The sequence below is a fragment of the Danio rerio genome, chromosome 7 (assembly GCF_052040795.2).
Source record: "Danio rerio strain M-AB ecotype USA chromosome 7, GRCz13ab, whole genome shotgun sequence".
NCBI lineage: Eukaryota > Metazoa > Chordata > Actinopteri > Cypriniformes > Danionidae > Danio > Danio rerio.
The window spans coordinates 15,792,865-15,813,699 of NC_141027.1; the positions used below are offsets into that span (position 1 = coordinate 15,792,865).

General features: G+C 38.6%; 1 protein-coding gene and 1 long non-coding RNA gene across 9 annotated transcripts in view; one reads left to right on the forward strand and one right to left on the reverse strand.

Moving 5' to 3' along the window:
* mctp2b (multiple C2 domains, transmembrane 2b) overlaps nt 1-4,105 on the forward strand; it is a 70,994-nt gene extending 66,889 nt beyond the window's left edge. For all 8 annotated transcript variants that reach the window (XM_087260701.1, XM_087260704.1, XM_087260703.1 and 5 more), the window contains 3 exons: nt 918-1,027; nt 1,114-1,211; nt 3,236-4,105. In XM_087260701.1, coding sequence (XP_087116827.1) covers nt 918-1,027; nt 1,114-1,211; nt 3,236-3,304 — 277 coding nt within the window. In that variant the 3' untranslated portion in view covers nt 3,305-4,105. The remainder of the gene's footprint in view (nt 1-917; nt 1,028-1,113; nt 1,212-3,235) is intronic.
* Nucleotides 1-20,835, reverse strand: part of LOC147843062 (uncharacterized) — an 812,539-nt gene that overhangs the window by 148,971 nt on the left and 642,733 nt on the right. The window lies entirely within an intron of this gene.

A 20,835-nucleotide genomic window follows, 5' to 3' on the forward strand; every position in this document is an offset into this window, starting at 1 on the left:
CAGACTTGAGCACCGAACTCGCTCTGGAAGTCCCAGAAGCCATTGCGACTGGAGGTGGGAAGCGCTGCATTTTATCTAGATTTATTATTAAAGTTCATAGATATAAACTATTTACCTCAGAAGAAACGGTGAAAGTAAACATTACCATGGACATCTTAATAAAGGAATAAACACATTAAGGGTGTTTGTTTGCTGAAATTCGTATTAAAATCTGTTTTATTTATATTGTGCATCATATATTTATAATGTTTTATGCAAAGTATATATTTTGAAAAGGGGAAAAACAATAAATCGTTGTATGAAGGCTGTAATGTTTAAATAATTTACCATTTAAAACACGTGAAGGTCATGTGACCATCAGGAAGAACGCAGCATCTCAATTCTCAAAGGACGCGTTCTCTGCCCTCGCGGTCTCCTGAGTTCGTTCTTCCGAGGACACCTGGCAAGACCGGTCTCCGCAAGAACACAAGTCCGTTCTCTGCGTTCTTGGAATTGAGAAACAGCCAAAGGCTATCCTCACTCACTGACGAGGGCTTTCATTTATACTTCTGCGTGCTGTTTGTGTTGTTCTGCAAGAACCCTTCTTAAACACTGGCTGGCAGTGAGGTTTGCTTGGGCTTGTACATGTCTGTGTATTACATTAGTAACATGTCTTGTGTATTCAACAGTCTTTGGTTAAATCACCAATTACTGCTGATCAATAAAAATAATTTAAATCAATTATATTTAGAACTAGTCACAAACATTTAGGCAAAAAAAGATTACATTAAAATAAATAATTTAATATAATATATAGGAACATAAGATGTATTTTGATTTGCTGGAATGTACTTGATGCCCTCAAACAGTCATTTCTTTATACTCCCAGTAAACATATTAATGTCTCTCTCTCTCTATTTGTTTATTTTTTTCTGCAGCACATTCAACTGGTCAGTGCCATTCTTGTCTAAACTGGCCTTAATGATTTTCATCATGGCCACAGTGATCACTTACTTTGTTTCAGTGCGCTACATAGTTTTATTATATGGTAAGAAAACAGCTGCGCATTACTGTCTAACGATATATTTCTAAATATCATGAAAGATCTGTGAATATTGTGTTCGTTGTTTTTAGGCATACATAAATTCACGAAGAAACTGCGCAATCCCTATGCCATTGAAAACAATGAGCTGTTGGATTTCCTCTCCAGAGTGCCTTCAGATATCCAAATGGTACAGTAAATACCTCACAATTTACGATAATATATGGTGTATAGGTTTACTTTGAGGCTTGTTGGTATGCTTTTTAAAAAATGTGGTGTCAATATAAAGGGTTAAAATCATTTAGGTGATTGAACAATATAGTTGGTTGATTGATTGATTTTATTGGTAACAGTTTAGTTTAGGTCACAATTCACAGTATTAACAACCCACTAACTAACCTATTTATTAATAGCTAGTAAGGTAGTAGTTGGGTTTAGGTTTTGGGTGTTATTAGCGATGCAGAATAAGATACTTTATATAACTGCTTACTTATAAACCGTTCATATCTTAATACTAGGCAGGTAATAATCTATAATACCTATCTATCTATCTATCTATCTATCTATCTATCTATCTATCTATCTGTCTGTCTGTCTGTCTGTCTGTCTGTCTGTCTGTCTGTCTGTCTGTCTGTCTGTCTGTCTGTCTGTCTGTCTGTCTGTCTGTCTGTCTATCTGTCTGTCATTCTATCTATCTATCTATCTATCTGTCTGTCTGTCTGTCTGTCTGTCTGTCTGTCTGTCTGTCTGTCTGTCTGTCTATCTGTCTGTCATTCTATCTATCTATCTATCTATCTATCTATCTATCTGTCTGTCTGTCTGTCTGTCTGTAAGGACTTGATGTCCGCAGAAACGCTTTGACATTCTCCTTTTGTACATGTCATCAGAGAGGGAAAGCCCCACCCATTATGGACAATCTCTCACTCATTAGCATAGGACATACGTTTTGGATCTGCCACTATGCTGACATGTGGGAATTTGTAGCTTTGTCCTCTTCTAAAAAAGAGCACAATCTTATTTGCATTTTAAAGCGACAGTCACAAAAATGGCAGAATTAGGGTCAAAGCCTAAAACAGGTAGTTTCAAACAGTTAAACATTATTTGTGGGGTATTTTTTGCTGAAACTTCACATATACACACTTTAGGACACCAAAGCCTTATTTTATACTGCATGACAAAAGTCTTGTCATCAACCCCAGTTGTTAGAGCAACACATAATAACTTGACTTCTAGTTGTTAATTTGGAAAAGAGGCAGAAGGTCGATTTTTCAGATGTATCATCTGTTGAACTGCATCCCAATCAGCACAAATACTGCAGAAGACCTACTGGAACCTGCATGGACTAAAGATTTTCACAGAAATCAGTCAAGTTTGGTGAAGGAAAAATTATAGTTTGGGGTTACATTCAGTTTGAGGGTGTGCAAGAGATCTGCAGAGTGGACGGTAACATCAACAGCATTGGGGTATCAAGACATTTGTGCTGCACATTATAGTACAAACTACAAGAGGGGGCAAATTCTTCAGCAGGATAGTGCTGCTCCCTTATACTTCAGCCTGCACAAGTTCCTGAAAGCAAAGATGGTCGAGGTGCTCCAGGATTGGCCAGCCCAGTCACCAGATATGAACATTATTGAACATTTCTGGGGAAAGATTTAGGAGGAGGCATTGAAGATGAATCTAAAGAATCTTGATGAACTCTGGGAGTCGTGCAAGAACGCTTTCTTTGCTATTCCAGATGACTTTATTGATAAGTTATTTGAGTCATTGCAGGGATGTATAGATGCAGTCCTCCAAGCTCAAGTCATAAACAAAATCAAATCCTTTTCCACTGCACCATGACTTTATATTCTATACTGTACATTATGTCAAGACCTGTCTAAGCAAAGTCAGACCTTACTGTCCTAATTAAATAATTAAAAATCAAGGCACGATCATATTTTATTTTGGCATAATCTAGAGGCCTTTGCCTTTCATATAATCCACTTTTGATACCAAATGATCAACTAGGAGTCAAGTTTTATTTGTTATTCCTAAAACTTAGATAGGTGACAAGACTTTTGTCAGGTAGTGTATACCTTGCAAAAATTAGCATAATAGGTCCCCTTTTAATAATTTAGACCATCGATTGTTAAATTACATAACTAAATGCTCCATCTTTTCTCAGTTTGCTCCTTTTGTCTACATTTCCTTGTTTGTTTTGTGTTGATTATTCAGACCCAGTACACTGAAATGAGCAGCTGCAGTATTAACAGTCCCTACAGAAAAAGAAGATCCTCACCATAGACACTACGGGAAACTGCTGCTGACCTGAGATCAGTCTGTGTGAAGGTGCAGGACTCGACAGCCAGGGAATGATCTCAAATTACATTTATGAAGGTGAAAGCAGTAGATCTGCTCATTTTTAATGGAAATCATCTCCAGTTAAATGGTCCGGTGTTTACCGCAGGGTCGTGTTAAAGCACCTTCATTAATACTGTATTAACACTCACTGAAGGATGAAGAACTTTGATGAAGTAAACTGAAGGGTTAATGAATTGATTACATCACACTATTCCTTAAACGTCTATCTGGAGATACAATGAACGTCATGTTATGTACAGTATGAGTGCAATACTTTACTATTTTATATTATTTGATACAATATTTGGTTTCTTGTAAAAAAAAAAACGTTTTTAAAGGAGTTTTAGTTAAGATGCATTCATCTAAATTGCGCATTGAAGCGTTATGCGGTTTAATTCTCTTAAACCTTTTATTCTGTACTCCTTTTTATCTGTTATTCAAATTTTTATTATTGCAGAGAAAATGAATTACAAAACATGAATATTAATTGATTTTTAAAGTGCCTTTGATATATATATTGTGCAATGCAATGTAAGGATCTAATGTGGATATAAAATGCAAGCACACTTATGATTGAATTGTTTCGAATCATGTAGCAGATTATCTTGGATTGTGCAAATAGAAATTTTCGGATGTTGTTGAATGAGTATTTTTGTATTTTTGCTACCATGTTGACAATATGTACTGTCATATTGTATCATAAGGATATCACAGTAAACATTTACTACATTTGATGACGAAAAATGACTTCTTGTGAGCTTCTTCTCTTTATTTGTAGGAATATCCAACAATACATTGTATGGGTCAAATTATTTTAAAGAAAATGCAATCAAATGCAAGCAAAAAATCATAAGAATATTATGTAAAGCAGTGTTTCTCAACCAGGTTGGATCTGCAGGACCACCATTGCTGCATGTTTTAATGTCTTCTTTGTCTGCTAATGAGCTGAAGATCTAAATCAGGTGTGTTTGGTTAAGGAGACGTGGGCTGCGTCCAAAATCACATACTTCGATATCATTTAATACGCGAGTGTAAGAATGGGTTTTAAATCAAAGCGGTTCGAATTGTAGTTCTGCTGAGCGACTAAAAAGTGATCAGCATGATGGTAAAAAACTGTACATTTCTAGTCAAACCATTCTTCTGCAATCTCATACCAAAAAACGGAAATAAGGGCAGTATTAATAGCTATAAATGTGGGAGAGCATTGATATTATGTGATTGTATTGCAATGCAATATGGAACAATTAAATGTTGATGTTAAATGAAAAGTAATTCACAAGTACTTGAAAATGAGATGATTTAATGACAATAATTGTCTATGGTTACAACTGAATTAATTACAAAATAACTGTATAAAATGATCAAATATGAAATGATAAAACATATGATATAAATTGTACCCAGCTTAAATGTAAAATTAAAGTTACCAGAGGAAGAAGGAGAGACAAAGGGGGAGGGAGAGAGACAAAGAGAGCAAGTAGGCCTCAAAGAGGCAGAGAAGATAGACTCCAGAGGAGGAGAGGAGCAGAGCAGGAGAGAAACAGACCAAGAAGACAGGGCAGGCAAAGAGCCAGAGTTTTACACCTACTTTGTATCTTTCTTGACCATGTGACTAAAGCCCAAATGCTGAGACATTCAAACTGACCAATCAACATGAGACCACATCATAAAACCCCAAAGTCCACATATCAGGCCCTGATCTTATCAGTATCTGCCTTTGGAGTCAGTATGGACCTTCTTTAGTCAAAAAGACATGTTTTGTCATATAAACAAATGCATATGATAGTTTAGCCTCTTACACGAGCCGAGTAGTATGTTAGAATTCATGGAATTTGAAAACGGTATGTGAGAACTACTTGGATGGAGACATGATTAGATGTTGCCTACCCTGTTGTTGTCTATTAAAAGTTAAGCGTCAATAGAGCCACCATTTTTGTACAGGGTAGCGCTCCTTTGAAATGAATGAGGGACCAAGGTGCAGTGGAGGACTATATACTCGCATATATCTATGATCGGGAGTAAGCGTAAAACCTGGCGTATGCAATGTTTTTGTGCGTACGCAGCGTTGATATATGAGGCCCCAGATGTCTGTGGTTCTTTACTAACTCAGTAGGTGCAGAGAATAGTGTCAAACAGCCGTGTGTATAGACTATCCTGTCGCAAAGTACGGCGAAAATCCTACGTGACGTTAATAGTTTAGGATGTTTACATGTGCGTGCTGCACTTCAATAATGTGACTAAAATCAGCATACTTCACATGTCTTTATTCCATTTCTGTTTAGTTCGATTAAGACTTTAGTTGGATTAAGGTCATCAAAAATCACTGTTTACATGGTAGACTCTTAATCAGAGGATTCTTAATCAGATTATTGGTGTCCATGTAAACGTCTCACTTATGTAAAGATCATGTTTTATGAATGTATTTGTAAATTTCCTTCTGCAAATATATCAAAAGTTGCATTTTCATGCTTTGTTGAGGAGACATCTTCAAAGGTGATTTTTCTCAGTAGTTTTTATTTATTTTTTTTTAAACCTCAGATTTCAGATTTTCTTTCCTATAAAGTAGTGGTTCTCAATGCCGGTGTTGTGCTGAGAAATGCACACCTGGTGCAAAATGTACCCCTTTCATAGACTTTCATTAGCTTTCTCAGTCTACATTAAAAAAAAAACAAAGGTCATAATTGATAAAAACATAATATGATTATTAATTTGATGGATAAAACAAAGACAAGAAGTGAAACACATTTTAAAATGCACCAGGTTTACAAATAAATGTAAAATAAAAATATTCGCTGTAGAGTAGACTGACGTAATGAGCCTGTTTCTAAAATGAGGCTTTTTGGTGGGTGTAAACAAACCGAAAAAAATTAGGTTGTTGTTTTCAACTAAACCACACATTAAATAATTCACCTCACTGTCAATCTATTTATTTATTTTAATATCTTCTCTAAGGGAAGGGTTTTATTCATGAAACTCACCCCTGTCATTGTCATCAGTTGTCATAATTCTATTATTATTATTATTAATATTATTATTATCAATTTAAGTTATTAGATGCTCATTTTAGAGGGGGTGTATTTTACGGCAGGGTTGTGTTTCTCGGCACAACACTGATCCTTGCACATTTTGTATGTCTTCCTCGCCTAACACACTGGATGCAGATCATTAGCTCGCTAACTGAGAGATCCATGAACTGATTCTTGTCTGTCAAATTTAATAGAAATACAAAATGTGCAGGGCAGGGGGGGCACGAGCACCACAATTAAGAACCACTGGTATAAAGGATAATTAAAAATAACTAAATATACCTCAAGGGAAAGCTTATGTGTTCAGTTTTAAGTGATGTATATGTCTCATTTTTTAAAAAAGACCTTGCAATTGTAACTTTATTTTTGGTCCAGGGTTACATATTTGAGATAGTCTAGACAAGGGATGTCCAGACTCAGTCCTGGAGGGCCGGTGTCCTGCAAAGTTTAGTTCCAATCCCAATCAGACACACCTGGGCTAGCTAATCAAGCTCTTACTAAGCATTCTAGAAACATCCTTGCAGTTGTGTTGAAGCAAGTTGGAGCTAAAATCTGCAGGACGCTGGCCCTCCGGGACAGAGTTTGGACAACCCTGGTCTAGACTCACTTTTTTATATGGCCTTAACTCATGTATTTGCATTAAAGTTAATCTGGTACATAATCTGGTAGTTAAAGTAAATTTGGTACAGTGCACAGTCATTGTGTACACATTTTTTTATGCTGTATACATTTGTAAAAGCCCTGCATGTAATAACATGTAAAACCACCAAACCGGTCCCTACTCTTAAATACACTAAAAATGTTTTGCAATACAATATGAGAAACAATAAGTATATTAATTTAATTTAATTTAATTTTTGACACGTGCATAGTCATTAAAGCAACCTTAATATAAAGTGTGATAGATCTTCTAAAAGAAAGTACGGTAAGCAAAATCAGTGTTAAATTCATTAAAGCTATAAAGACGAATGGGAAGACTGCGATATTAAACTTCTTAAAAAAAGAACTACACCATGGCATGGTACATATTCAGCCACACAGTGGCAGTGTTTTCCTTTAATGCGACTTCTTCATGCACTTCCACCATTGCACTCTCAAACGAACAGATCACCCAGAAATATCAATCCTGTCATCATTTACTCATTCTTCACTTGTTCCAAACCCATGTGAGTTTCTTTCTTCTGATGAACACAAAAGAAGATGTTTTGGAAAAAGCTGAAAAACAATAGCCTAACCATTGACCTCCATATATCATAGTACCAGCTTTTAACAGAAATAACAAAATCAATTAGATTTAAGTTTAGATTTAAAACCATTCGAGGGTGAGTAAATAGTCTATTTTAAGTTTGGGGGGAACTATTGGATGAACAAAACCTTCTATCTGATCTGGAGTTACTCAAGAAAATTCTGAGAAGTTAAGTATTTTAAAACAATTACTTAAAAAAGATCAATTAATTTTTTTTTTTTAGAAAATGGCTGAAATAATAGTGAAATTTTAACAGCTTTACAGAATTAAATAAAAAAATAGCAATAACAATTGATAAACTTGGTTTGTGAGCTCTGAGCTTGTTATGCAGTTATTTCTTAAAAGAGGTTATTAGTTTTGTGCAGAAGTACGGCATTACCCATGATGCCTTTCTTAAAAACTGACCAGTGAGAAGGGTGCAATAAAATATATTGATGCAATTGTTTTCCGTCTCCTTGTACTCCTTACACAAAAAAAGTATATACAGTTGAAGTCAGAACTATTAAACCCTCTTTGATTTCTTTTCTTTTTAAAATATTTTCCAAATGACAGAGCACTTCCACAGAGCAAGGAAAATTTCACAGTATGTCTGATAATAATTTGTCTTCTGGAGAAAGTCTTATTTGTTTTATTTTGGCTAGAATAAAAGCAGTTTTTAATTAAAAAAAAAAATTAAGGACAAAATTATTAGCCCCTTTAAGCTATAATTTGTTTCCAATAGTCTACAGAACAAACCATCGTTATACGATAATTGCTCCTAACCTGCCTAGTAAACCTAATTACCCTAGTTAAGCTTTTCAATATTACTTTAAGCTGTATAGAAGTGTCTTGAAAAATATTTAGTCAAATATTATTTACTGTCATCATGACAAAGATAAAATAAATCAGTCATTAGAGATGAGTTATTCAAATGATTATGTTTAGAAATGTGTTGAAGAAATCTGCTCTCAGTTAAACAGAAAACATTGAAAAAATAAACAGAGGGGCGAATAATTCAGGTATAATCATTCTGACTTCAACTAAAAAGTATTCAGATGCAAAATCCTCTAAATGCCATCTTAAATTTTCTGCTAAAAATGAGCAATTTCACAGGTTCAGTAATTTTACCCATCTCGCGCCTCCAAAAGTCTGTGTGCGTTCATTGCATTTAGTTTGCAGCAAATTTCTATTTGGTGCTGTTTTCTTAAGTGATGATCATGTTCTTTTTGACTCATTGAATGGAAACAGTGCTTAATTTACAGATGTTTTATGCAATATTTCAGTTTTCCACATTAATCTAATTTGCTTATTTGGATGTAAATGCCATTTTTCTTTTGTTCTGTGTTTTTAGGTTCAGGTTTTTAAATTGTGACAGTGTGAATGGAAAGTAATCCAGAACCAAATGTGTCACTTTCTTCATTGATACCAACCAAATGAACCAAGAGTGCCACAAGTTTAACACGCCCTTAAGCGCAATCACAGTTTCAGCGAAAAGTCTTGCTTAACACCATGTAATCAGTCCAACTATTTTAGGTTTCAAACACTCCCACTCTGTTGGGATAATGAGAGGCCTCTAGAGCTATAAGACAAAATTTAAAATAGTCATTCCTCACTACAAATATATATAGAGAGAGATGAGGAAATGAGCAGATAACAGACTGGGTAGAATTTTTTATTTTTTTTCACCCTTCGCTGAACCCTAGGTCCTTCTCAGTCCTCTCAGAAAACCAACCATAATTAGCTCCTGTAAGCATTTAGCCATTAGCAGAGGAAAATTACATCATTGTCTGGCTACAAAGATGGAGATGTGTCGGTGATTGATTAAAATTAAATAATATCACAACAACTATACTTAGACAGCAAATTCATACAGCCTGTGCAGTTGTATAAAACAACATGGCTAATTAGCAACGCTGGAAAGACTGAAAGCCAATAGTTTGATCTGGTTTTCTATCTGTTTGCATCAGTATGAATTAGGGGTTGTTTACACTTGGTAATAAGAGACTTTTGTCAATTGAATTACTAGAGTAGACTAGAGAAAAACATTCCCTTCACACCTTTACTAAATGTTTAAAATGATCAAATTCATTGTATATTTGAACAATATTTTTTTAAATGGGACCACAATGTTGCACGTGTAAATTTTTGGCAATAGCCAGAATTATGTTGTAGAGGTCAAAAATATTGATTTGTCTTTCATGCCAAAAATCCAAGAATATTAAGTAAAGATCATGTACCATGAAGGCAGCAGGGTGGCTCGGTGGTTAGCATTGTCGCCTCACAGTAAGAAAGTCACTGGTTCGAGCCTTGTCTGGGTCAGTTGGCGTTTCTGTGTGGAGTTTGCATGTTCTCCCCATGTTGGTGTGGGTTTCTTCTTGGTGCTCCGGTTTCCCCATAGTCTAAAGACATGTGCTATAGGTGAATTGTTTAAATTAAATTGGCTGTAGTGTGTGTGTGTGTGAATGCAAGAGTGTATGGGTGTTTCTCAGTGCTGGGTTGGGGTTGGAGAGGCATCTGCTGTGTGAAACATATTCTGGAATAGTTGGTGGTTCATTCCGCTGTGGTGAACCCTAATAAATAAAGGGACTAAGTCTAAGGAAAATGCATGAATGATTATTCCATGGAAACATTTCATGTTTAATTTCTACAATAAATAGAGCAAAACTCAATGGTCGATTGGTAACGTGCATTGCTAAAATTTTAGTTTAGACAACTCTAAAGATGATCGTCTCAATATGTAGATCATTTTTAAACATCCGATTCCAAGTATTCACATAGTTGAATCACTGCCAAATATTGTTTAACTTTGTATACCTTTAAAAAAAGATTGCTGAAACCTTAACGTATAGTAGCACATCTGAGGTGGTGTTTTCTTGCTCTTGGTCTCCCAAGCCTGACAGCGAAGTCACAAATGAAAACACGAACTAGGGAAAGAAGACATCTGCTGTCTGCGTATGAGGGGAGCTCCAGAATGGCCCCTAAAGAGCCCAGAAACGGCCTCCTTTCTCCCCTTTCTCACAAGACACACTGGGTAGCAGATGGGGCTTCATTCCCTGAGGAGGAAGAGAAGGGGCAGAGGATGATGAGGGAAAGGAGGGGTCCAAACACCTACAGCACTGCCCTCACCGCTGCTTTTCTCCAAGCTGAAGGAATCTAGGGCAGACTCGCATAAGAGAGAGGTAATTTCAATTTTACAAGACTTTACACTAAAACCAACACAATACAACTATACATAATTCAGTTCAAGTTGTATATGACCATGTGCATTTCAAATGAAAATAAACAACATTAGTCTCATCTCTCAGAAAGGAAGAGAGAGAGAGCATAACGGACATGGTCTTTTCATGGAATTGTAGGCATGAAGGTATAACGGGCTGATTTGGACAGTGAGCCAAATCTTATTGAGTTTGACGATAAGTGATTCTATTGAACATCATCAGAAAACAGATGAAGCCGAGCATTTGGGACCCACATATTATTTAGATTTTTCTGCAAAGCTGCTTTGAAATTGACTTTTTTTTAAATAGGTGTTTGAAACAAAATATGTTTGATAGATACACTGATAAAAAATATTCTGTGGCATAAGTCAATTAAATACTGCAGAATTACCAATGTGATTTCTACATTTTAATAAAATAAACCAGCCCAAATGCTTTGCTACATATACAGTTGAAACCAGAAGTTTACACACACTGTATAAAAAGGGCACATAACCATTTAATAAAAGTCCGATGTTAATGTGACTAAACTTTTTCTCTTTTAGGTAAGTCAGAATTATCAAATTTGTTTCTGTTATGCTTAATAGCAGAATGTTGAGAGAGAAATTTTTAAGAAATTGTTATACCTTTTCTTGAAAGTCAAGTTTAAATACAATAAGATTATTATGCCTCTGAAACAGCTCAGATGATGGTGTCAAGGTTTTGGAAGCTTCTGATTGGCTAACTGACAACAGTTGAGTTTATTGGAGGCACAACTGTAGAATAGTATTTAAGGAAAACCTCAAACACAATGCTTCCTTGTGTGACAACATGGGAAAATCAACAAGCTAGAATCAACAAAAAAGCCAGATTACAATTTGTTAAATTACACTGGGAAAAAGACAAATTTTTGGAGACTGTTCTGTGGTCTGATGGAACTAAGATTGAACTGTTTGGCCATAATGACCAGTGTTACATTTAGAGGACAAAGGGGAAAGCTTACAAGCGGGAACACCATCCCAACTGTGAAGTATGAGGGTAGCAGCATCATGTTTTGCTGCAGGAGGGACTGGTCCACTTCACAGCATAGATGGCATCATGAAGAAACAATATTATGTAGAGATACTGAAGCAACATCTCAAGACATCAGCCAGGATATTAAAACTTGGCCACAAATGGTTCTTCCAAACAGACCATGAACCTAAGCATACTGCCAAATTAGTTAAAATATGCTTTAAGGACAACAGAGTGAATGTTTTGAAGTGGCCATCACAAAGCCCTGATCTCAATCCTATACAAAATATTTGGGCAGAGCTGAAAAAGCTTGTGTGAGCAAGACAGCCAACAAATCTGACTCAGTTACACCAATTCTGTCAGAAGGAATGGGCCAAGATTCCTTCAAACTATTGTAAGAAGCTTGTGGAAGGATACCCAAAATATTTGACCAAAGTTATCATTTAAAAGCTAAAAAAATACCAAGCAAATATATGTAAACTCTTGACTGTCTAGAAATTAATAAACAATTCTCTCATTATTCTGGCATTTATCAAACGTCAATCCTATAGGTAATCCTAACGGACCTAAAATAGTAAACGTTTAGTATGATTTACTATCAAACATTTGTAAAAAATGGTTATGTTCCTTTTTTTAGTGTAAGTAAACTTCGGGTTTCAACTGTATTTAGATCTGATGACTTTCATCAAACCACTCTGTCACCAGTCTTGCTGTGTGTATTTCTGCATTATCATCCTGATGCACACCACAGCCATTGGATGCACATGGTCCTCCAGAAAGGTTGGCAGTGATGCACCCATCAAGTATAGGGCCTAGGAATTCGATGATATTTCAGCCCAAACCATGACTAATTCATACTAATTGGTATGCTTCTCTCGGATGTGTATAAGACAGTGATTGTGGACTCATCAAAGAACAATACATGTTTCACAATGTCCACAGGCCAAGATTTATAACTGCTGGCACCATTGAAACTGGTGTGTGGCTTTTGCACAAGTGACCAAAGGTTTGGCTATAGCAGCCCAGCCATTGACCCTGTAGAGCTCTCGACAAACAGTTTTGGTGGAAACAGGAGAGTGAGAAATTATAAATAATTTGCTTTTGCATATTAATTCTTCATATTGAAGAAACTAGAGTTTTTGGAGTATTAAAGAATTCATTTACAAAATTAGATAACATCACCAATTTCCACATGTAATGTTTTTGCTGTCTCTCTGATGGGTTTGTTTTGTTTTTTTTTCAGCTTAACGATGGCTTGCTTGACTGATAGTGACATCTCTTTGAATCTAATCATGATAGTTGACAATAACTGATTCCAAATGCAAATAGCAGAGTTGAAATGAACTCTGGACCATTTATCTGCTCGTTGCAATTGGCATAATGAGGGAATAACACACACCTAGCCATGGAACAGCTTAGAAGCCAATCGTCCAATTACTTTTGGGCCCTTAACAAGTGGGAGGCACATATGCAAACTGTTGTAATTGCTACAGCGTTCACCTCATTCATCTTGTTCGTTTCCTTTCAAATCCATTGGGTTGGTGTATAGAGCCAAAAATGTTGGAATTATGTTAATATCCAAATATTTATGGACCTAACTGTGTGTATATATATATATATATATATATATAATGCAGCTAGAAGGGCGTCCGCTGCATGAACCATATGCTGGATAAGTTGGTGGTTCATTCCGCTGTGGCAACCAAAGATTAATAAAGGGACTAAGTCGAGAAAAAAAAAGTAATGAATGAATTCATAAATACAACACACAATTTTAGAGCCAAAACTGAATTGTGTCGATGTTCAAATATTTATGGACCTGTATGTATATACAACTGTCGTTGAATGGCTACAGAACAAAGTGCTGTTGTCCAATGACTTGCCTAATGATCCTAATTGACCTAGTTAAGTCTAATATATTCATTATGTTTATTCCTTCATTTTCCTTCCGCTTATTTCCTTTATTTATCAAGGGATATCACAGCTGAATGAACCGCCAACTTGTCCAGCATATGTTTTATGCAGTGGATGCTAATATGTACATCATATATCCATAGCATATGATGGAGCCACACGCATGTCAGCTAACGTGAACATTAAGTCGACATCCTCCTGTTCAAAACCTCCTGACTTCATTCCACTTATGTTTCCTCGCCGGACACTGATAGCCGTTAAACTCTGAGAGGATTAGCCGTAACCCCTTTATTTCCAGGGCAGTGAGCAATCATTTGAAGTGGAGTGTTCTTGCATTTCTGCGTTTAATGTCTGACAGGGCATTCCTCAGACACCGATAATCCTGTGCACTTTAATTATAAAACGCCGGCCTTTGGTCAGTAACGCTGAGATCAGAGAAAGATCATGAAGGACAGTGCTGCGTGTCCTTCTTGTCTGCTAACAGATAGAAATCTATGTACTCAAAAGTGTTTTTGCAGTCTCATGATTACAGATGAACCGCTGAAGCCAGTTTTGACAATGTTTTAGCTTCTTTTCTGGATTATATTAGAAGTTTTGTTTTTTAAATGAAACCAAATTATCAAAAAGAAATAATTCTCTGCATTTGAACATTCTTTGAAACGTTTGGGATAGTGTACATTATTTAGCAAAATATAAAACACTGTTCTAGTGTTTTTTAAATGTTTTAATGAAAGAAAAATCCGGTATTGATCTCTTTGTTTTACCACTTTTCATTGCAATTCTTTGAATTCACTATATGAAACTGGACACTGTTCAAAAAGTCAGATCTAAAATCTGTACAATGAAATCTTCTAAACTACAGCAGCTCTGTTTGTTTGCGTTTAGATTATTAGCGGCTAAAGCTGAAGGATGGAAGCCTTTATTAACAATGCCACTGAAGCATATTTATTAACAGTTTATTCCCTTCACGCCCCTTCATTAGCAGAATGCCCGTTGACTGTGTGCCTTTCTGCAGTAATTGTCCTTGCAATTTGACACAGCATCACTGGTCAATGCACCCAAAAGGTGGATGAAGATTTTTAAAGAGCTCTCTTATTACTCTTTAAAGTCCACATGAACCAGAAGCTGTGACTGTATTTTTTTTGTGTGTATTGTGACGCAGTTTCTAGAGAAACAGAATATTAATGAGAAAACAGTGGGCGTGGCTTGTTTTTTCTACTGCGAGCAGATTGGATGTAGTAAAGTAACCATTTCATTTAATAAGATCAGGAAATAGGTTTTAGAAGACTTATTGCAACCTAATGCTGCGTTCACACCAGACGTGGAATGCGCGTCAAGCGCAAGTGATTTACATGTTAAATCAATGCAAACGCGCGAATAGACATCCTGCGGTGCGATACGCGCGAATGGTCGGTGAATTGAGCGTATTGCGAGTTTGTCAGTGGACATTCGCGCCACGTTAACCAATCAGAAGCTTGCTCTTGTGGGAGTAGAACCAGTTGATGGTGTCCCGGGGGAAATCCTCCAGGCGACACCGACAACAAGTCATCAAACTGGGCTTGGCTTAGTCAGAAGCACCGTTGAAAGTCTCCGTCATCCAGGTTCAGTTTCTGGAGGAGTTTATGAGCTCACAGAGCTGGATGCACCTCTGAAAGCATGTAGTGGACTAAGACACGGTCCTAAACGTATCGACGCTGTTTTACAGCCTTCATAAAGTACATAAACACTGTTATTTTCTTCATAAAATCCATGTTAGCCTTTTAGCAATGAAACTACAGTCACCGGGAAGACAGATGCCCTGCCCATAACGCGAATCCGCGTCTGTTCTGAAGTAAATTTGACGCGCGAATGAAGCGGGGTTTGACGCGCGAATGAAGCAAGTAAACTCAAATGTTCACGCGCGAATATCGCAATTTATCCGCGCATTCCGTGTCTGGTGTGAACACAGCATAACAGTTTTACAGCCTAACTAATTTCGGTTTGTTGTCAAAACTGACAGTTGAAGGGGCGCGGTTAAGTATATTAGCCACGCCCACTACCTCAGAAATAAGTAATCTGTGAATTTAACTGAAAAAACAAACCGGAAGTGCCTTTTCAGATTTTAATTAAAGATTAGATTGGCAAATTATTTTTTTAATGAAATGAACAGATAAATTGTTCACCATAAGACTATGTTAGCTGCCTAAAATCATATGGTTAGTTTTGATTTCATTTGTACTTTTTAAAAGTGCAGTAAAAATTATATTAGTAATATGTGACCACAAAACGTCTCGGTTACGAACGTAACCCTTGTTCCCGGAATAGGGAACAGAGACGTGTGTCTTTAGGAGGATGGTAGTCAACCAATCAAGCTAATGAGTCAATAAGTTGGCAGAGCTCGGCTCCGCAAGTGCCAGTGATTAATCATTAACAGAGAATATAGCTGGTGCATGCAGAGCGAGCCTTACATTTTTTGCCTGCTGAAGAGCTGAACAGCTGCGGGTAATAAGGGTAACATTCGTAACCGAGACGTTCCCCTTCATAGGAACTCTGACATATGGCTGGAACAATAATTTTTTTCACCAACACTCTGAAAACTTCAGTGAGACCACTGTAATCTGCCCAATTGTATAGGACAGGGCTGCACTAGAACGGTAGACTCTTGATAAGGCACACCATAATGGAGTCCAGCTCCATCCCGAGATAAGAGAAACTTAGACTGAGGGAGAGCTTGTTCTTTCTCAGTTGACCCAAAACCCCAACATGCCGAGGTGCCGGAGCACCAGGTCCCGGTGCATAATCAACTAGTATAAAGACGACAAATATAAGCCAATCAATGAATAAGCAGATGCTCCGGTGCCGAAGAGTCACAGGGTGTCTTTCACACATGCAAACAGGGAGAGCCCGAAGGGGAGGACCCTGTACTGCCATGCTCGGCCCCCATTGCTCACCGGAAAAAACACGATGTGAGGAGGGAGAGAGCAAGACATGGATTGAGTGCCCTTCAGGTCTATAGCTGCAACCAATCCCACGAACAGACGCACTGGGGAATGCGTTTCTGCATGACCATCTTGACCAGCATCCTGAAAAGATGACAGCTCAAAACTCACAGATAGGATTGGTATAACCCACCACTCTCTGCGTACAATAAAGTAGGGGTGTACACCCGCTCTCCATCTTGAATGGAGCGACCAGCTCAATTGTATCCTTTACTACTCTTACCTTCCATCCAGGATCCTTAAAATAGGCTGGAAGTGTGAGAGAAAGGAGCCAGTCCTCTAGCGCCCTCAAAGTCTGAGGCGAAATGCACCAAAGTTGAGAGCTGGAAGGCAGCATGCCCCATGCTGGCAGCTTTTGGACTTCCACACCCAGAGGGAGGAAAAGCAGCCCTCTCTTGGATTGATACGTTCATTTGCAGGGGGAAGCTGAGGAAAAAACAGTTCTCCTCCTCTCCAAGCGGCCCGCCTCAGGATCGCTTCGTGGTGGGGGGGTTGGCTCTGCGCAATCAATAGCCAGCACAGCAGGGGTATTGTTAGACATAAAGCTCTACTGGGGCATGAGCCCCCCTAAATCGCCCTCAAATAAAGGGGGTCTAGCGATGCCCCTGTTAAGTCTTCTTCTTTTGCTCCACTGCAATCTGCAAAAGTCAAAGAAAGCACCAATAGAGCCCTATCTGTAGGCTGAGGTCCAGCAATGCACAAGCTGTTTTCCAGCAATTTTCAGATACATTTTCATCAATGCTCTTGTGAATCTGCTTGTTCTGCCTGTTGTGGTTCCATTACCTACAATTTAAATTACTGCCACAGAGAACACAAATATCTAACAACCTACAGTATTCCCACCACCACCACCCTTTCCTCTAGGAAGGACATCCGTCCATGCACTAATTCATCTGCTTTTGAAAAATATCCCTACTGCTCACCACAACTCAGTTAGCACTCGGGCAGACCTGAGGGTAACAGTGAGGGCTCATTTAGCACCTTTGGGCCTGCAGAACCCTCAGTACTCCACTGTAACTTCGTCCAAGCTTCAAGTGAGTGTCATCACACTGATGACACCGAGGACCAGATGTCCTTCGCTGCATTGAAGAGTGGGCTGACATGTTTTGATGACGTTCCTCCACCCTCACTACGCTTGATGAAGCCAGGGGGTACGAAGAAATTCTCCAGGTGGAGCTTGATATTTCAGTCAATTTTGGCCCGCAAGGTGCCGTTACCTGGAGGGGTCAGCCAAGACTCTCATCCAAGGCATGTAGGGTATATGAGTCTCTCACAGCCAAAGAATACACAACTGCAGGCCAGGCCACCTCTGCCTTGCATGCTATGGCTACCTATCAGCGCTACCAGGTGCAGAAGCTGGCTGAGCTGCACGAGGTTGGTTCCTCTCCAGGTTTAATGCATGAGCTTCACACAGCGACTGACTATACTCTCATGACCACCAAGTTGGCCACTTGTGCCCTGGTGAAGATGATGGCCACACTAGTGGTCCAGGTACACCTCTGGCTTAACCTGGCTGATATGTGCAACATTAACAAATCTTTCTTTCTTATTGCGCACTTATGCCACACAGGCCTATAAGGTGACATCATCGAAGACTTCACCCAGAAGTTCACGGCAGTGTGATGGGCAGGGTCATCTGCAGCTGTCTTGGAAAAACATCCACATTCCCCCCTGCTCTGCCTCAGCAATGCCGAGCCCCCACCGCAGGGCGCTATTAATTCTGGAAGGAGGACTGCAAAGTGTCCCTGAGACGGGCCACTCAGAGAAGAGGGAAGATGCTCTTTTCCCTTTTTCATACTCGGGAATCATCTGGTTCTCATAAAGACAGCTCTGCTGGATGCGTTGGCATCGATCAAGAGGCAATTTTGGTCAGATCATGCCTGGAATTTGGGCCAGCCTACTCTCGCGTTATTCTGAGCAGCTCTTCATCTGTTATATGGTAGACAGAAGGGAAGTGCCATATTAAAACAAAGGTTGGTCCAATGGATAATTGATGCCATCGCCCTCACCTAGTGAGGAGTGAGAGCGCAACAAGAAGTGTTGCCTCCTTTTGAGCACAAGCCCATGGTGCCTATCTTACAGATATTTGTAGAGCTGTAGGCTGGGCAACACATAACACATTCATAAGATTTTATAATCTTCGTGTAGAGTCTGTTTCGTCCTGATTGCTGGGTGATTTGTTTGCTGCACCATGCTTGCTTCTTTACACGGAGGGAGCTCTGTGCTCTGCTTAGCGAGTTCCACATCTGTTGAACCCTAGAGAATTTCTCTGATGTCCCCAGCACCCGACTCAGCCAGGTTCCTGGCCGAATATAATGTCTGGTATGCCCTTTTGGTCTACCCGTGTGCTGGGGATCGCTGCCAGCTATTCAGCATTCAGCCTTCTCAGGCAGACCTGTTTCTTCCCTACCCGTTAACCAGCTTATCATATGTACTCCCTCTTTGTAGAGCTAGCCCATATGTTTATATATTCACCTAGTTTCCTCTTGGGTAGTTGGTGGCCTTCACAGCGTCCTTCCCCTTCGGAACTGGCACGCTTTCCCAATGTACTGTTGTATCTTTAAAATTCCAAGACTACAGCTAGCTAGGTAGGTAAAAAGTATATTATTGACCCCTGATTTCTAAATTTCGAAATTATTTTCATATTCTGGTAATAAAAGCGACTAGGGGACAATGGAAGGTTATGCCCTTAGTGATGCTTAGGCACTCCCGCTATGCTTGACAAATTGACATCAGGGGTGTGACAGGCTCAGCTGCTGTGACGTTTTTCATACACACTCCCCAAGTGTTGGTAAACACATGTCATTCTCACTGAAGGGGAATGTACCAGTTACAAAGGTAACCCACACTTCCTAAATCATGGGAATGGATTTGTGTTGTCTCCAGTTGATAGCTAAATGTTCGGCTCTTTAGCGACAAAAGTCTAGCGGCTTTTTCTGCGTGTGCTGGTTATATAATCTTATAATTATTAATCACCAGCACATGCAGAACTGATCTCTGCCAACTCATACACATTCATTGGCCCGTATTCTATCTCCCAAAGTGTTGGCAGACAGACGTCTTCATTCCCATCTTCGGGGAAAGTGTGTGTTCTTCAGATAAATAACAACTGATGCTGTAGTGAGTGTCCTTCTTTTGCATGTTATGTGTCCATTACCTAAAAAGAAACACCTGCCACAGACAAGACATCTACCTAAGACCACGTCCACCCCCTTCCCCTTGGAAGGACATCTATTTATCCATCCATCCATCCATCCATCCATCTATCCATCCAGGAAATACCTAACCTGAGCATGAGCTTCCAGTCACTGCTGAGATGTGATTCCCATTTCTCCACATGCCCCAGCTTAATCTGCAAATGGCAAAAACAAGAATAACAAAGCTCTACTTGCTGGTTGATCTCCAGCAAATAAACAATGTGTTTTCCAGTGCTCTTTAGATAAATCTCCACCAATTTTCCTGTAAGCATCCTTCTTCAGCCTGTTGTGAGTCAGTTACATGAAAAAGAAGCAACTGCTACAAACAAGAAATCTAGCTAACAATCTTAGCCCACCTCCACTTCCTTACTCTTGCAAGGGCATCCATCCATCCATCCATCCATCCATCCATCCATCCATCCATCCATCCATCTATCTATCTATCTATCCATCCATCTATCCATCAATCCAGGAAATGCCTAACCAGACCATCAGTTTGCAGTCATTGCTGATGTGTGATTCCTCTATCTATCTATACCAACCACCACCCGCTTCATCTTGGAAGGATTTTTTTTTTCATAAATTCCTGACCATCAATCTCCAGTCATTACTGAGGTATGTGATTCCCTTTTTTCTCCAAGTGTTCCATTCCAATCTGCTAATAGAATACAATAGAAAGATATCAAGTCATTAATTAATCTTACAGTTTTTCTCAGTCGTTTTAGTGCATTTCTTAGAACATTATTTACATTTGCACATCAGTTAATGCATTTCTCAAAACATTGTCATTTGTGCACATCATAGTAGCAGTTTCTTATTCCTTCCAACTAACTGCAAATGCTTTTGGACATGCATCATTGCTTTCATACAACTCTCTGCTGTCTTATAATATTATCATTTGCTTGTGTCATGTTAGTCAAAAT